This window comes from Oncorhynchus mykiss, chromosome 5 (assembly GCF_013265735.2).
Source record: "Oncorhynchus mykiss isolate Arlee chromosome 5, USDA_OmykA_1.1, whole genome shotgun sequence".
Lineage (NCBI taxonomy): Eukaryota > Metazoa > Chordata > Actinopteri > Salmoniformes > Salmonidae > Oncorhynchus > Oncorhynchus mykiss.
The window spans coordinates 22,984,703-22,999,769 of record NC_048569.1 but is presented as its reverse complement, the minus strand read 5'-3'; the positions used below and the strand labels follow the sequence as shown (position 1 = coordinate 22,999,769).

The following is a 15,067-nucleotide window of genomic DNA, read 5'->3' as shown; positions in this document are numbered from 1 at the left end:
AAGGGTATATACAGTGCCTTGCGAAAGTATTCGGCCCCCTTGAACTTTGCAACCTTTTGCCACATTTCAGGCTTCAAACATAAAGATATAAAACTGTATTTTTTTGTGAAGAATCAACAACAAGTGGGACACAATCATGAAGTGGAATGACATTTATTGGATATTTCAAACTTTTTTAACAAATCAAAAATGGAAAAATTGGGCGTGCAAAATTATTCAGCCCCTTTACTTTCAGTGCAGCAAACTCTCTCCAGAAGTTCAGTGAGGATCTCTGAATGATCCAATGTTGACCTAAATGACTAATGATAAACTGATGATAAATACAATCCACCTGTGTGTAATCAAGTCTCCGTATAAATGCACCTGCACTGTGATAGTCTCAGAGGTCCGTTAAAAGCGCAGAGAGCATCATGAAGAACAAGGAACACACCAGGCAGGTCCGAGATACTGTTGCGAAGAAGTTTAAAGCCGGATTTGGATACAAAAATATTTCCCAAGCTTTAAACATCCCAAGGAGCACTGTGCAAGCGATAATATTGAAATGGAAGGAGTATCAGACCACTGCAAATCTACCAAGACCTGGCCGTCCCTCTAAACTTTCAGCTCATACAAGGAGAAGACTGATCAGAGATGCAGCCAAGAGGCCCATGATCACTCTGGATGAACTGCAGAGATCTACAGCTGAGGTGGGAGACTCTGTCCATAGGACAACAATCAGACGTATATTGCACAAATCTGGCCTTTATGGAAGAGTGGCAAGAAGAAAGCCATTTCTTAAAGATATCCATAAAAAGTGTTGGTTAAAGTTTGCCACAAGCCACCTGGGAGACACACCAAACATGTGGAAGAAGGTGCTCTGGTCAGATGAAACCAAAATTTAACTTTTTGGCAACAATGCAAAACATTATGTTTGGCGTAAAAGCAACACAGCTCATCACCCTGAACACACCATCCCCACTGTCAAACATGGTGGTGGTAGCATCATGGTTTGGGCCTGCTTTTCTTCAGCAGGGACAGGGAAGATGGTTAAAATCGATGGGAAGATGGATGGAGCCAAATACAGGACCATTCTGGAAGAAAACCTGATGGAGTCTGCAAAAGACCTGAGACTGGGACGGAGATTTGTCTTCCAACAAGACAATGATCCAAAACATAAAGCAAAATCTACAATGGAATGGTTCAAAAATAAACATATCCAGGTGTTAGAATGGCCAAGTCAAAGTCCAGACCTGAATCCAATCGAGAATCTGTGGAAAGAACTGAAAACTGCTGTTCACAAATGCTCTCCATCCAACCTCACTGAGCTCGAGCTGTTTTGCAAGGAGGAATGGGAAAAAATGTCAGTCTCTCGATGTGCAAAACTGATAGAGACATACCCCAAGCGACTTACAGCTGTAATCACAGCAAAAGGTGGCGCTACAAAGTATTAACTTAAGGGGGCTGAATAATTTTGCACGCCCGATTTTTCAGTTTTTGATTTGTTAAAAAAGTTTGAAATATCCAATAAATGTCGTTCCACTTCATGATTGTGTCCCACTTGTTGTTGATTCTTCACAAAAAAATACAGTTTTATATCTTTATGTTTGAAGCCTGAAATGTGGCAAAAGGTCGCAAAGTTCAAGGGGGCCGAATACTTTCGCAAGGCACTGTAACAAAGTATTGAGATAAACTTTTGTTATTGACCAAATACTTATTTTCCACCATAATTTGCAAATAAATTCATTAAAAATCCTTCAATGTGATTTTCTGGATTTTTTTGTACCTATGATGAAAATTACAGGCCTCTCTCATCTTTTTAAGTGGGAGAACTTGCACAATTGGTGGCTGACTAAATACTTTTTTGCCCCCCTGTATGTGCCATGTATGTGCCATGTAAAAATGTGTGCCATGTAAAAAAAGCTAACGTTTAAGTTCCTTGCTCAGAACATGAGAACCTATGAAAGTTGGTGGTTCCTTTTAACATGAGACTTCAATCTGCCAAGGTAAGAGGTTTTAGGTTGTAGTTAATATAGTATTTATAGGACTATTTCTCTCTATACCATTTGTATTTCATATACCTTTGACTATTAGATGTTCTTATTGGCACTATAGTATTGCCAGTCTAACAGTATAGCTTCCGTCCCCCTCCTCACTCCTACCTGGGCTCGAACCAGGAAAAGCCGCGGCCCTTGCAGCGCAAGGGGAATAACTACTCCAAATCTAAAAGCGAGTGACTTTTGAAACGGTATTGGCGCACACCCAGCTAACTAGCTAGCCATTTCACATTGGTTACACCAGCCATTAGGCGGATAGGCTTGAAGTCATAAACAGCTCTGTGCTTGCGAAGAGCTGCTGGCAAAACGCACAAAAGTGCTGTTTGAATGAATGATTACGGGCCTGCTGCTACTCAGTCAGACTGCTCTATCAAATCAGACTTAATTATAACATAATAACACACAGAAATACGAGCCTTTGGTCATTAATATGGTCGAATCCAGAAACTATCATTTCAAAAACAAGACGTTTATTCTTTCAGTGAAATACGGAACCGTTCCGTATTTTATCTAACGGATGGCATCCATAAGTCTAAATATTATTGTTACATTGCACAACCTTCAATGTTATGTCATAATTACGTAAAATTCTGGCAAATTAGTTTGCAATAAGCCAGGCAGCCCAAACTGTTACATTTAGCTACTGTAGCTATATGCTCTCTTGGGTAAATGAATGAAACTAGCTCCAGTAGGCTAATCTTTTTTAGTGTGAACTGCATTACTGTACTGTATTACTGTACTGTATTGAATTGTAGGCTACTGGATTATATGGACTGAATTAAGCACATCATTCAAACCACGATAAAGCAGGGAGAGAACATGCGATTCTGGTGCAGCACATGCGGCCAACAAAGTTACAATTACAGGCCAGTGAATTTCATTTTAATTTTGAAATACAATAGGGCCTATTTGTATAATTTGTAGGCTGACACATACCCTGCTCAAAAAAATAAAGGGAACACTAAAATAACACATCCTAGATCTGAATGAATGAAATATTATTATTAAATACTTTTTTCTTTACATAGTTGAATGTGCTGACCACAAAATCACACAAAAATGATCAATGGAAATCAAATTTATCAACCCATGGAGGTCTGGATTTGGAGTCACACTCAAAATTAAAGTGGAAAACCACACTACAGGCTGATCCAACTTTGATGTAATGTCCTTAAAACAAGTCAAAATGAGGCTCAGTAGTGTGTGTGGCCTCCACGTGCCTGTATGACCTCCCTACAACGCCTGGGCATGCTCCTGATGAGGTGGCGGATGGTCTCCTGAGGGATCTCCTCCCAGACCTGGACTAAAGCATCCGCCAACTCCTGGACAGTCTGTGGTGCAACGTGGCGTTGGTGGATGGAGCGAGACATGATATCCCAAATGTGCTCAATTGGATTCAGGTCTGGGGAACGGGCAGGCCAGTCCATAGCATCAATGCCTTCCTCTTGCAGGAACTGCTGACACACTCCAGCCACATGAGGTCTAGCATTGTCTTGCATTAGGAGGAACCCAGGGCCAACCGCACCAGCATATGGTCTCACAAGGGGTCTGAGGATCTCATCTCGGTACCTAATGGCAGTCAGGCTACCTCTGGCGAGCACATGGAGGGCTGTGCGGCCCCCCAAAGAAATGCCACCCCACACCATGACTGACCCACCGCCAAACCGTTCATGCTGGAGGATGTTGCAGGCAGCAGAACGTTCTCCACGGCGTCCAGACTCTGTCACGTCTGTCACATGTGCTCAGTGTGAACCTGCTTTCATCTGTGAAGAACACAGGGTGCCAGTGGCAAATTTGCCAATCTTGGTGTTCTCTGGAAAATGCCAAACGTCCTGCATGGTGTTGGGCTGTAAGCACAACCCCCACCTGTGGACGTCGGGCCCTCATACCACCCTCATGGAGTCTGTTTCTGACCGTTTGAGCAGACACATGCACATTTGTGGCCTGCTGGAGGTCATTTTGCAGGGCTCTGGCAGTGCTCCTCCTGCTCCTCCTTGCACAAAGGCGGAGGTAGCGGTCCTGCTGCTGAGTTGTTGCCCTCCTACGGTCTCCTCCACGTCTCCTGATGTACTGGCCTGTCTCCTGGTAGCTCCTCCATGCTCTGGACACTACGCTGACAGACACAGCAAACCTTCTTGCCACAGCTCGCATTGATGTGCCATCCTGGATGAGCTGCACTACCTGAGCCACTTGTGTGGGTTGTAGACTCCGTCTCATGCTACCACTAGAGTGAAAGCGGTCAAAAGTGACCAAAACATCAGCCAGGAAGTATAGGAACTGAGAAGTGGTCTGTGGTCACCACCTGCAGAACCACTCCTTTATTGGGGGTGTCTTGCTAATTGCCTATAATTTCCACCTGTTGTCTATTCCATTTGCACAACAGCATGTGAAATTTATTGTCAATCAGTGTTGCTTCCTAAGTGGACAGTTTGATTTCACAGCAGTGTGATTGACTTGGAGTTACATTGTGTTGTTTAAGTGTTCCCTTTATTATTTTTTTTAGCAGTGTGTATACCCTACCTTTCATAATATTTCCCCTAATGTTATTAGCCTACATCCTCTTTCTCTCTCTATTGTTGCATCATTCCTTCCTCGCTTTCAACTGTTAAATGAAATAAGTTTCGTTGTCCTCATCTTCTTCATTCTAATGACACCTTGAATAGTACTAGAATTAGATGCAGAAGGCTTTCTCTTCTTTTCACGAAGATTGAATGGTTATGGGTCTGAATAAATCACTGCTATAGCCTACCACCGCCGCGCGAGCGTTCGCTCTTCTTTCAAACCACCCATGAGTTCTATTGGCTGCTGTATTTACCATTCATCAAACAAGAGCTTGCGTCCCTCTTTGAATAGTCTATTGGTATAAAAAATAATGTCCAGCAAGCTATTGTAGTCCAGCTTTTCCTGCATGGGACTCCAAGATCTAAGAGTGTTTTTTAAGGAGAGAAGCCAGCTGAGCACATAGAAATTATGCATAACCCATCACTAATTAGCTAACTATATGGCTAATACTGCAATAAATATATTACCTGAAAGAGGTAGGCTAGAAAATCTACATATCACTCTAGAACAGGATTATCTACTTTGGATGCAACTTGAACGGATTTGATGGAGAGACAAAGACTGCGAGAGAGTGCTCGCGGGTGCTCTGATTGAAAGCAATAATATTCAAGTGATAGGCTGTTTTAAAACTCTGCTGCTGCAATTTAAAAACAAACATCTTTACAATAAAAAAGTAAGGTGTCCTCCGAAAGCCAGATGGAGATTAGACGTGCATTCAGTCTTTATATTACTGTAGCATAGACTATGCTGCCTTACCTGTCATAAGACAAAAAGTTACCATGATAAGATGATAGGTCTACGTGCATTGTGAACTGCACTCCATACTGGGATGTGCTGTCTGTCCCCAGCCTGACCATTGAATATTCATCATCATGCAGAGGCAGTTGAGAAGCCAGATTAGATGACATATAATGAATGACATATAATGGAACACTTCCATTTCACGCCATGCTGTTCATAGTTTATTTTATTTGACTGGTTTCTCACAGTTATGTATCCCGAGAAAAGGGAGTGGTTTTGGGTGGTAAATCTCAGTAACCTGGTTCCCGCCATTCAACCCTAGGCTGAGGGCATTAAAGAAACATCCCCCTGCTATTTCTTCTCTTCCTTATTCTCATCCCCTTCCTCCCGGCAACCCACAGACCCTTAACGAGCAGTTCTGCTCTTTTTTTATTTATCTGTTATTTTACCAGGTAAATTGACTGAGAACACGTTCTCATTTGCAGCAACAACCTGGGGAATAGTTACAGGGGAGAGGAGGGGGATGAATGAGCCAATTGTCAACTGGGGATTATTAGGTGACCGTGATGGTTTGGAGGGCCAGATTGGGAATTTAGCCAGGACACCGGGGTTAACACCCCTACTCTTACGATAAGTGCCATGGGATCTTTAGATCAGAGGAAAGAGTGCCTCCTACTGGCCCTCCAACACCACTTCCAGCAGCATCTGGTCTCCCATCCAGGAACTGACCAGGACCAACCCTGCTTAGCTTCAGAAGCAAGCCAACAGTGGTATGCAGGGTGGTATGCAGGGTGGTATGCTGCTGGCTCTTCTAATCAGTCCAGTTGTGGATGTCCTCTGACTACGTTCAATAACAACACAATAACAATGGACCGTATTTGACACTTTCACTAGGTCTGAATATGCTTTACATTGTGGTAACTGTCCACCAGTGTAGCAATCACTAGATTCTAACTTTAATGACTCATTTGAAAACGCGCGATCTCTTACAGCAGATGCTGTAGGGCAACTCGTTTCTGACCTACTCCTGATAGAGTCTAGAGAACTAGTACAGGGAGGAGAGAAGAGAGGGATGAGAGCTCAGAGACATTCAGGCGGAATAACTTCCCTCTCTCCAATGACCGCCTCCTGCCTCCCATAATTCACCACAGTATGTCAAAGCGGCTTGAGAGTCATACACAGATACACACGCATGCGGACACACCACACAGGTCACATAACATCATCCCCAGCTGACCCAAGAGGACAAATATTTGGGCCCTTGTTGCTGATGGCAACGACCTCAGAGGGAGGTACAAGGCTGCCGTGGTTCCCTGACCCTTGACCAACAGGGTTAATGCTCACCTCAAACACACAGAGAGTGTGTATGTATGTGTGTGTATGTATGTGTGTGTGTATGTATGTATGTGTGTGTGTGTGTGTGTACACGTGCATGTGTTCGTGTGTGGTCAGTGGGGTCTGATTGCTCTTGTTAGTGAATGTTTAAACTCTGAAGAGGTGGACAGTAGCACTAAAGGTTAGCTGGATGGTGTTGAATGTTGGCTGTTCAGACAGAACACACCCCTCCACAAGCTCCTCTCTCTCTCCATTCCAGGGGTTTAACAGTCAGTCAACTGTATCTAACTACTGAACAGCACAGACAAAACTACAACCAATCAACAGGCAATACAATACTGCAAGCAGCAACACTACAACAAGAGGGTCTGTGGATTTACTGCATGAGTTAAAGTCAGCACTGTACCTACATGTCAATAACTCAATGTGAAAGTAAGTGTGCAACTCTGCTGTGTATACGTGTGTGTGTGTGTGTGTGTGTGTGTGTGTGTGTGTGTGTCTACATGTGCGTGTATCCCTCTCTTAGTCTCACCTGCGATGGCCTGCAGCAGTCCACACACGTTGAAGATGCTCTTCTTCATGATGCTCTGGAAGCACATGGTGAAGACAGAGATGAAGGCCACGGCACACAGCAGCAGGATGCCCGCCGCCAGGAAGATGGCCGCCGCCTGCCAGAACCCGCTGGCGATCTCCCCAAAGTGCACGGCGTACGGCCCACACAGCACACCGCGCCGCAAGTGGGGCAGCTTGATGCAGCGGCCGTAGATGCCCAGGGTGGGCCGGTAGGCCTCGCCAGCCGCTGTGGCACCATGAGGGCCGAAGACGGCGTCCGGTGTCCGGGGGAAGCCCACCAGCCAATCGGTGCTCATGAAGGCGATGAGCTCTCCGAAGGCGACCACGATGCTGAGTAGAGTCCACAGCATGGAGCGACAGGTCACGATCACGTGGCACATGGTGATGATGATGTTTGAAGTGGTTCTGAAGTGTTCCTGGTGATGTCTTTTCCCGCCCAGTGGTTACACAGGTGGGGTCAAAGGTGAAGGTTCAAGTCCTCCGGTTCTTCAGGAAGAGGGGAAAGGGTGAAGGATGGGGTCCTGTTGTGACGGAGGTGTGAGAGAGGGTAAACAGTTCCAGTGCAGGGAAAGGAGGGAGGAGAAGGAGGGAGGGAGAGGTTGTTTGGAGGCAGGGTCTGAGGTCAATGATCTAAAGTCTCTCTCTCTCAATCTCTCTTTCTTATCTCCCCCTGGTGTTGTTCCTCTTCCTTCTTTCTGGTTTGTCTCCCTATCTTTCTTTCCGATTCCTACTGCAATGTTTTACTCACCCGCTTTCAGTTTCTCTTCCAGCCGGAGTGTCTGTTGTTCACACACTCTCTCTCTCTTTCGTCTTTATCTCGCTCTCTCGTTCTCGCTCTTCTGGCCTCTACATCGTAGTGAAGGAGTGTCTCCAAGGCCAGCCGGCTGGCTTCTCACCAACTACACACCTTGAGACAGAGGGGAGGGGGGAGAAAGAGAGCAGGGAGGGCGGAGAAGGGAACAGAAGGTGAGTGTGAGATCATTATTTATGGCAGTTGAAAGGGCAGACCATGGTAGAACGCTCGGTTACATGATGTATTTCTTTTTTATTTAACTCTTATTTTAGCAGGTAAGTTGACTGAGAACACATTCTCATTTACAGCAATGACCTGGGGAATAGTTACAGGGAAGAGGAAGGGGGATGAATGAGCCAATTGGAAGCTAAGGATGATGGTATGATGGCCAGATTGGGAATTTAGCCAGGACACCGGGGTTAACACCCTACTCTTACAATAAGTGCCATGGAATCTTTAGCGACAACAGAGAGTCAGAACACCCATTTAATGTCCCATCCGAAAGACGGATTAGCAGTGTTGGAATCAAACGTTTCAGAAGCAGTGTTTTCCCCTCCCAACTCAGGCAACATTTAACTTTAATCAGCAAAGAAACTTGGTCATTGACCAACACAGCAGTTTAAAATAACCAACCATACACTAACAGTAAGTGGCATAGCACAGCCATGGTAAATGGGAGTAATAGTCAATGAAACGTATAGACAGGGAGAACCTTATGACAACAGGGCTGCAGACAGGGAGAGGGTTTGTCTAAAACGAACCAACAACCTCTTGTTTACATAAAGCCAGGCCTGGAGAGGAAGAGAGGGATGGGAGAGGAGGGAGAGAGAGAGAGGGCAGTCCTGGTCAGCCAGCCTGGAGGAGCCTGACTCCTCTGCTCTGCTCTCTGTTTTGGTTTCCCCTGCAGAGCTCCTTGACTGACAGGGTCAGCTCCTCCCCTTTCCCCTTCCCAGGGGAGTGTGTGTGTGTACTGTGTGTGTGTGTGTGTGTGTCTGTGTGTGTCTGTGTGTGTGTGCATGCATCTGTGTGTGAGGAGTTACTCTGGGTCCAACACTGGTGTCTGTGTAGTGTCGGTCCCAGAGGAAGCTGGGTGGGATGTGGAGGGGAGAAGGAGAGATGAAGGGAATAGAGGAAAGAGATGTGGAAAGAGGGAATGAGGGATCCTTTGACAAACAGACACAGACAGAGGGAAAAACAAACAATCTCAGATGAAATAGCCCACGCCACTGATGTAGGGCTGATAGCTCTGTGGTGGTTGGACAGCCAGGCTGCTAACACATAACTGACCTAGGGTCAGCCTGGCTGAGATAACCCTGCTATTTCATAAACACCACCACTACAGAACTCACAGAACCCCAGTGTCACCATCACATCACAGCTATTTCACGAACACTACTGTCCTATTTCACGAACATACCTCCTAAAGAAAGATAACCCCAGTGACAAGAACATGTCATTAGCACCATCAGTACTGGGGGAGAGGGAACCACATCCATCTCAAAACAACACTGTCTGTCGCTTGCTGGAGAGTTGAATAGATAACCTTCTGACGATCTGACTGTCTCCATCTAACAACACACCATTCACTATCATCACTATCACTAGAAGGCTGTGGGATAACAACCCATGACATCATTTCACAACTCGGCTACCCCACACACTATCTCTAGACAATACAGAAATCTGACCCTCAGGGCTTGGTTTCACAACATGGCCTTCTAAACTAATAAACAATAAATACTGTGAAACGCCAGGGCTCGGAGAGATAACACATGGCAAGAACATCAATTTTAAAAGATTTTAGCTACAGGAGGAAATCATATACCCAATCCCAAGGGCTTTACTTCAAAAGGCCTTTCACAAACATTTGTCTTCTTTATCTAACCCTCAGTTTACCTGAAAACACATTTAATTTAATTGATAACTTGGCACAAAGACGCTCTACCACGGCATTAATGTAATAAAACATGGCAAGGCAACGGAGATCTTGCTACAGAACATTAATGCAGCAGTAAATTACTGCAATGTAAAAGCTGCTAGGTTTTAAACCACAAGCTGTATTAAACAGCATAACCAGGCGACGGTTGATGAGATCATCGACTAGGCAGTCACTTGTTGATGACTTCATTCTCAGGTCAGGCTGAGGTCTCTCAGTGGGCCTCTAGATCTGAATGAAGTATCTGGGTCTACAGGAATGTTTCTACCATTCCCTCCCTCTCTCTATCCCTTTCTCCATCTCTCTCTTTCCATCTCCCTATCTCGTTCTTTCTATCACACATACCTAGAGGGACGTAAAATCTTCTGTATTAAAATGATCTATCTGGATCCTGTATCTTGGAGTCGTAAACACAGTCCTCAGTGTGCTGAAACACAGTCCTCAGTGTGCTGAAACACAGTCCTCAGTGTGCTGAAACACAGTCCTGAGTGTGCTGAAACACAGTCCTGAGTGTGCTGAAACACAGTCCTGAGTGTGCTGAAACACAGTCCTGAGTGTGCTGAAACACAGTCCTGAGTGTGCTGAAACACAGTCCTCAGTGTGCTGAAACACAGTCCTCAGTGTGCTGAAACACAGTCCTCAGTGTGCTGAAACACAGTCCTGAGTGTGCTGAAACACAGTCCTCAGTGTGCTGAAACACAGTCCTGAGTGTGCTGAAACACAGTCCTCAGTGTGCTGAAATAGTCCTGTGTGCTGAAACACAGTCCTGAGTGTGCTGAAACACAGTCCTGAGTGTTCTGAAACACAGTCCTCAGTGTGCTGAAACACAGTCCTCAGTGTGCTGAAACACAGTCCTGAGTGTGCTGAAACACAGTCCTCAGTGTGCTGAAACACAGTCCTCAGTGTGCTGAAACACAGTCCTGAGTGTGCTGAAACACAGTCCTGAGTGTGCTGAAACACAGTCCTCAGTGTGCTGAAACAATCCTGAGTGTGCTGAAACACAGTCCTGAGTGTGCTGAAACACAGTCCTGAGTGTGCTGAAACACAGTCCTGAGTGTGCTGAAACACAGTCCTGAGTGTGATGAAACACAGTCCTGAGTGTGCTGAAACACAGTCCTGAGTGTGCTGAAACACAGTCCTGAGTGTGATGAAACACAGTCCTGAGTGTGCTGAAACACAGTCCTGAGTGTGCTGAAACACAGTCCTGAGTGTGCTGAAACACAGTCCTCAGTGTGCTGAAACACAGTCCTGAGTGTGCTGAAACACAGTCCTGAGTGTGCTGAAACACAGTCCTCAGTGTGCTGAAACACAGTCCTCAGTGTGCTGAAACACAGTCCTCAGTGTGCTGAAAAACAGTCCTCAGTGTGCTGAAACACAGTCCTCAGTGTGCTGAAAAACAGTCCTCAGTGTGCTGAAACACAGTCCTCAGTGTGCTGAAACACAGTCCTCAGTGTGCTGAAACACAGTCCTCAGTGTGCTGAAACACAGTCCTCAGTGTGCTGAAACACAGGTTCCATCTTCTCAGCAGGCTCACTTGAACTAGTGTTGCGTTTTCCATCTAACATTTCCAGTCATGAGTTCAGACTCATGAGCACAGCGGTGAATAGTAAAACTGTGTCTGGTATTGTGGATCATTGTGACTGGAGAGATGGGCACACACTCACACAATTTTTCCACTTATTCTCTGAACCACCACCCTCCCTTTCTCCTATTCTCCCTCCCTTCCCAGCTCATGGGAATCCCTAAGCCTGGACAGTGTGTGGAGTCTGGTTGGGAGGGAGGGGTGGTATGGGAAAGTTTAGGCTAGAGGGACATGGGGCCAGTCTTCCAGTCTGGGGAGCTAGGCGAGGAGCGAGGAGCGCCTGGAGCAGCCTGGAGTAGAGTAGGGGGCCAGTGGTGACCTGTGCCGCCAAAAATCTGAACCTCCTGGGGGTCGTTCCTGTCACTTGGCCCCCGGGCACCACGGAGAGGGATAATAGTTAAAGTTGACTCTGCTATGAGGTCACACTCCCTTCTAGGAGGGATCAGTGTGTGTGTGTGTGTGTGTGTGTGTATGTGTGTGTTTAATTAAGTATGTGTGTGTGTGATAGGGAGATGATACAGTGACAGCATTACTGAAACCTTGACCTCGGTTATCCTGTTGAAATATCAACAAACCCTAGCTTTCTTCCCTTGTTTCATTCCCTCTCTTTCCCCTCTCCCCTTGTTCCCTCTTCCCCCTCTCCTCTCTTTCCCCTGTCCTCTTTTTCCCTCTTCCCCCTCTCCTCTTTCCCCTCTCCTCTCTTCCCCCTCCCCTCTTTCCCCTCTCCTCTCTTCCCCCTCTCCTCTCTTTCCCCTCTCCTCTCTTTCCCCTCTCCTCTTTTTCCCTCTTCCCCCTCTCCTTCCCTCTTCCCCCTCTCGTCTCTTTCCCCTCTTCCCCCTCTCCTCTTTCCCCTCTCCTCTTTTTCCCTCTTCACCCTCTCCTCTCTTCCCCCTCTCCTCTCTTTCCCCTCTCCTCTCTTTCCCCTCTCCTCTCTTTCCCTCTTCCCCCTCTCCTCTTTTTCCCTCTTCCCCCTCTCCTCTCTTTCCCCTCTCCTCTTTTTCCCTCTTCACCCTCTCCTCTCTTCCCCCCCTCCTCTCTTTCCCCTCTTCCCCCTCTCCTCTCTTTCCCCTCTCCTCTCTTTCCCCTCTCCTCTTTTCCCCTCTCCTCTCTTTCCCCTCTTCCCCCTATCCTCTCTTTCCCCTCTCCTCTCTTTCCCCTCTTCCCCCTCTCCTCTTTCCCCCTCCTCTCTTTCCCCCTCTTTCCCCTCTCCTCTCTTTCCCCTCTCCTCTTTTCCCCTCTCCTCTCTTTCCCCTCTTCCCCCTCTCCTCTCTTTCCCCTCTTCTCTTTTTCCCTCTTCCCCCTCTCATATTTTTCCCCTCTTCACCCTCTCCTCTCTTTCCCCTCTACCCCCTCTCCCCTCTTTCCCCTCTCCTCTCTTTCCCCTCTCCTCTTTTCCCCTCTCCTCTCTTTCCCCTCTTCCCCCTCTCCTCTCTTTCCCCTCTCCTCTCTTTCCCCTCTTCCCCCTCTCCTCTTTCCCCTCTCCTCTCTTTCCCCCTCTTTCCCCTCTCCTCTCTTTCCCCTCTCCTCTTTTCCCCTCTCCTCTCTTTCCCCTCTTCCCCCTCTCCTCTCTTCCCCCTCTCCTCTCTTTCCCCTCTCCTCTCTTTCCCCCTCTTTCCCCTCTCCTCTCTTTCCCCTCTTCCCCCTCTCCTCTCTTCCCCCTCTCCTCTCTTTCCCCTCTCTTCTCTTTCCCCCTCTTTCCCCTCTCCTCTCTTTCCCCTCTTCCCCCTCTCCTCTCTTCCCCCTCTCCTCTCTTCCCCCTCTCCTCTCTTTCCCCTCTCCTCTCTTTCCCCTCTCCTCTCTTTCCCCTCTTCCCCCTCTCCTCTCTTTCCCCTCTCCTCTCTTTCCCCTCTTTCCCCTCTCCTCTCTTTCCCCTCTCCTCTCTTTCCCCTCTTCTCTCTTTCCCCTCTCCTCTCTTTCCCCTCTCCTCTCTTTCCCCTCTCCTCTCTTTCCCCTCTTCCCCCTCTCCTCTCTTTCTCCTCTCTTTCCCCTCTCCTCTCTTTCCCCTCTCCTCTCTTTCCCCTCTCCTCTTTTCCCCTCTCCTCTTTTCCCCTCTCCTCTCTTTCCCCTCTCCTCTCTTTCCTCTCTCCTCTCTTTCCCCACTCCTCTCTTTCCCCTCTTCTCTCTTCCCCCTCTCCTCTCTTTCCCCTCTTCCCCCTCTCCTCTCTTTCCCCTCTCCTCTCTTTCCCCTCTTCCCCCTCTCCTCTCCTCTCTTTCCCCTCTTCCCACTCTCCTCTCTTCCCCCTCTCCTCTCCTCTCTTTCCTCTCTTTCCCATCTCTTTCCCCGCTCTTTTCCCTCTCTATCCTTCCACCAGACAGAATGACATAGATCTGTGGGCGGCTAGCGATTGTGTGTGAATGCGTGTTTGTCCAAGTCTAGTGAGGTCATAAAAACAGGCACAGACAGCCGTCCCTGTGGTGTAGGATAGGATCAGAATAACTTTTATGAAACACAAATATCTGTATTAACTAAACACACAGATGTCAACTGGACCATTGAAGAACAGCCAAGCTTATGGCTCAGTCACTGTCTTGATGCAGAACAACTTTTCAAGTAACTTCTTCAACTTTGGGACTCCCACCCACCCATGATGTTCTGTAGATCCTTGTAGATGTCTTCTGACACCAGTGATATTTCACAGACTCCAGTTCAAACACCACTAGAGGAAAAGCTCTGGCTCAGAGTCACTTTCTGGTCAGTTGCAGAGACTAATATATGTGAGAGTGAGATTGAAAACACTTGGAAAGCAGAAACAATCTAAAGCAGCTGGAGGAAGGAGCACAGAGCCGGGTCAACTGACCACTTTTATGTTTAGGCCACTTGGCCTTTGACCCCAACAGGCAGGGGTGCCTGATTGCAGAGTTTGCGTGTGTTTGCTGGAGAGAAAGAGAAAGTGAGAGAGAGAGAGAGAGAGAGAGAGAGAGAGAGAGAGAGAGAGAGAGAGAGAGAGAGAGAGAGAGAGAGAGAGAGAGAGAGAGAGAAGGAGACAGACTGGTCAAGAGGAGTATCTGTAACTAAGGTAAAACTTGCTTACAGTCAATAAATTTGCTAGTGTATGATAAGATTGTGTATACTTTGTTCTGAGGTAATATTAGGACATGGCCTACTTCAATATTCCCCCTAGAGATAGAACACTAAACAGGCAGAGCTTCAAGTGGTTTGTTACCATGAGCAGAACTTTCCCAGCACTCTGTGAAGCACAGCAGACCAGACCATAAACGTGTTAGGCTATGACTGGATTTATGATGTCTATCTCACACACACACACACACACACACACACGCACGCACACACACACACACACACACACACACACACACACACACACACACACACACACACACACACACACACACACACACACACACACACACACACACTAATAAGAGTGAACCAGTGACCATAGACTTAAAAACCCTAGGGTGTGTCTGTGTGCGAGTGTGTGTACACATTACCACCCCCCTTAGTTCACAAACACTTTGCTCCACTTCATCTGCACTACAAGGTACACCAA

At 46.9% G+C, this 15,067-nt stretch overlaps 1 protein-coding gene across 6 annotated transcripts in view; it reads right to left on the bottom strand.

Annotated features, from left to right (window-relative positions):
* lhfpl2a (LHFPL tetraspan subfamily member 2a) overlaps positions 1-15,067 on the bottom strand; it is a 65,111-nt gene that overhangs the window by 7,546 nt on the left and 42,498 nt on the right. For 5 of the 6 annotated variants that reach the window (XM_036977067.1, XM_036977066.1, XM_036977065.1 and 2 more), the window contains one exon: positions 7,204-8,151. In XM_036977067.1, coding sequence (XP_036832962.1) covers positions 7,204-7,624 — 421 coding nt within the window. In that variant the 5' untranslated portion in view covers positions 7,625-8,151. The remainder of the gene's footprint in view (positions 1-7,203; positions 8,152-15,067) is intronic. The other variant, XM_021602139.2, reaches the window with a different exon arrangement.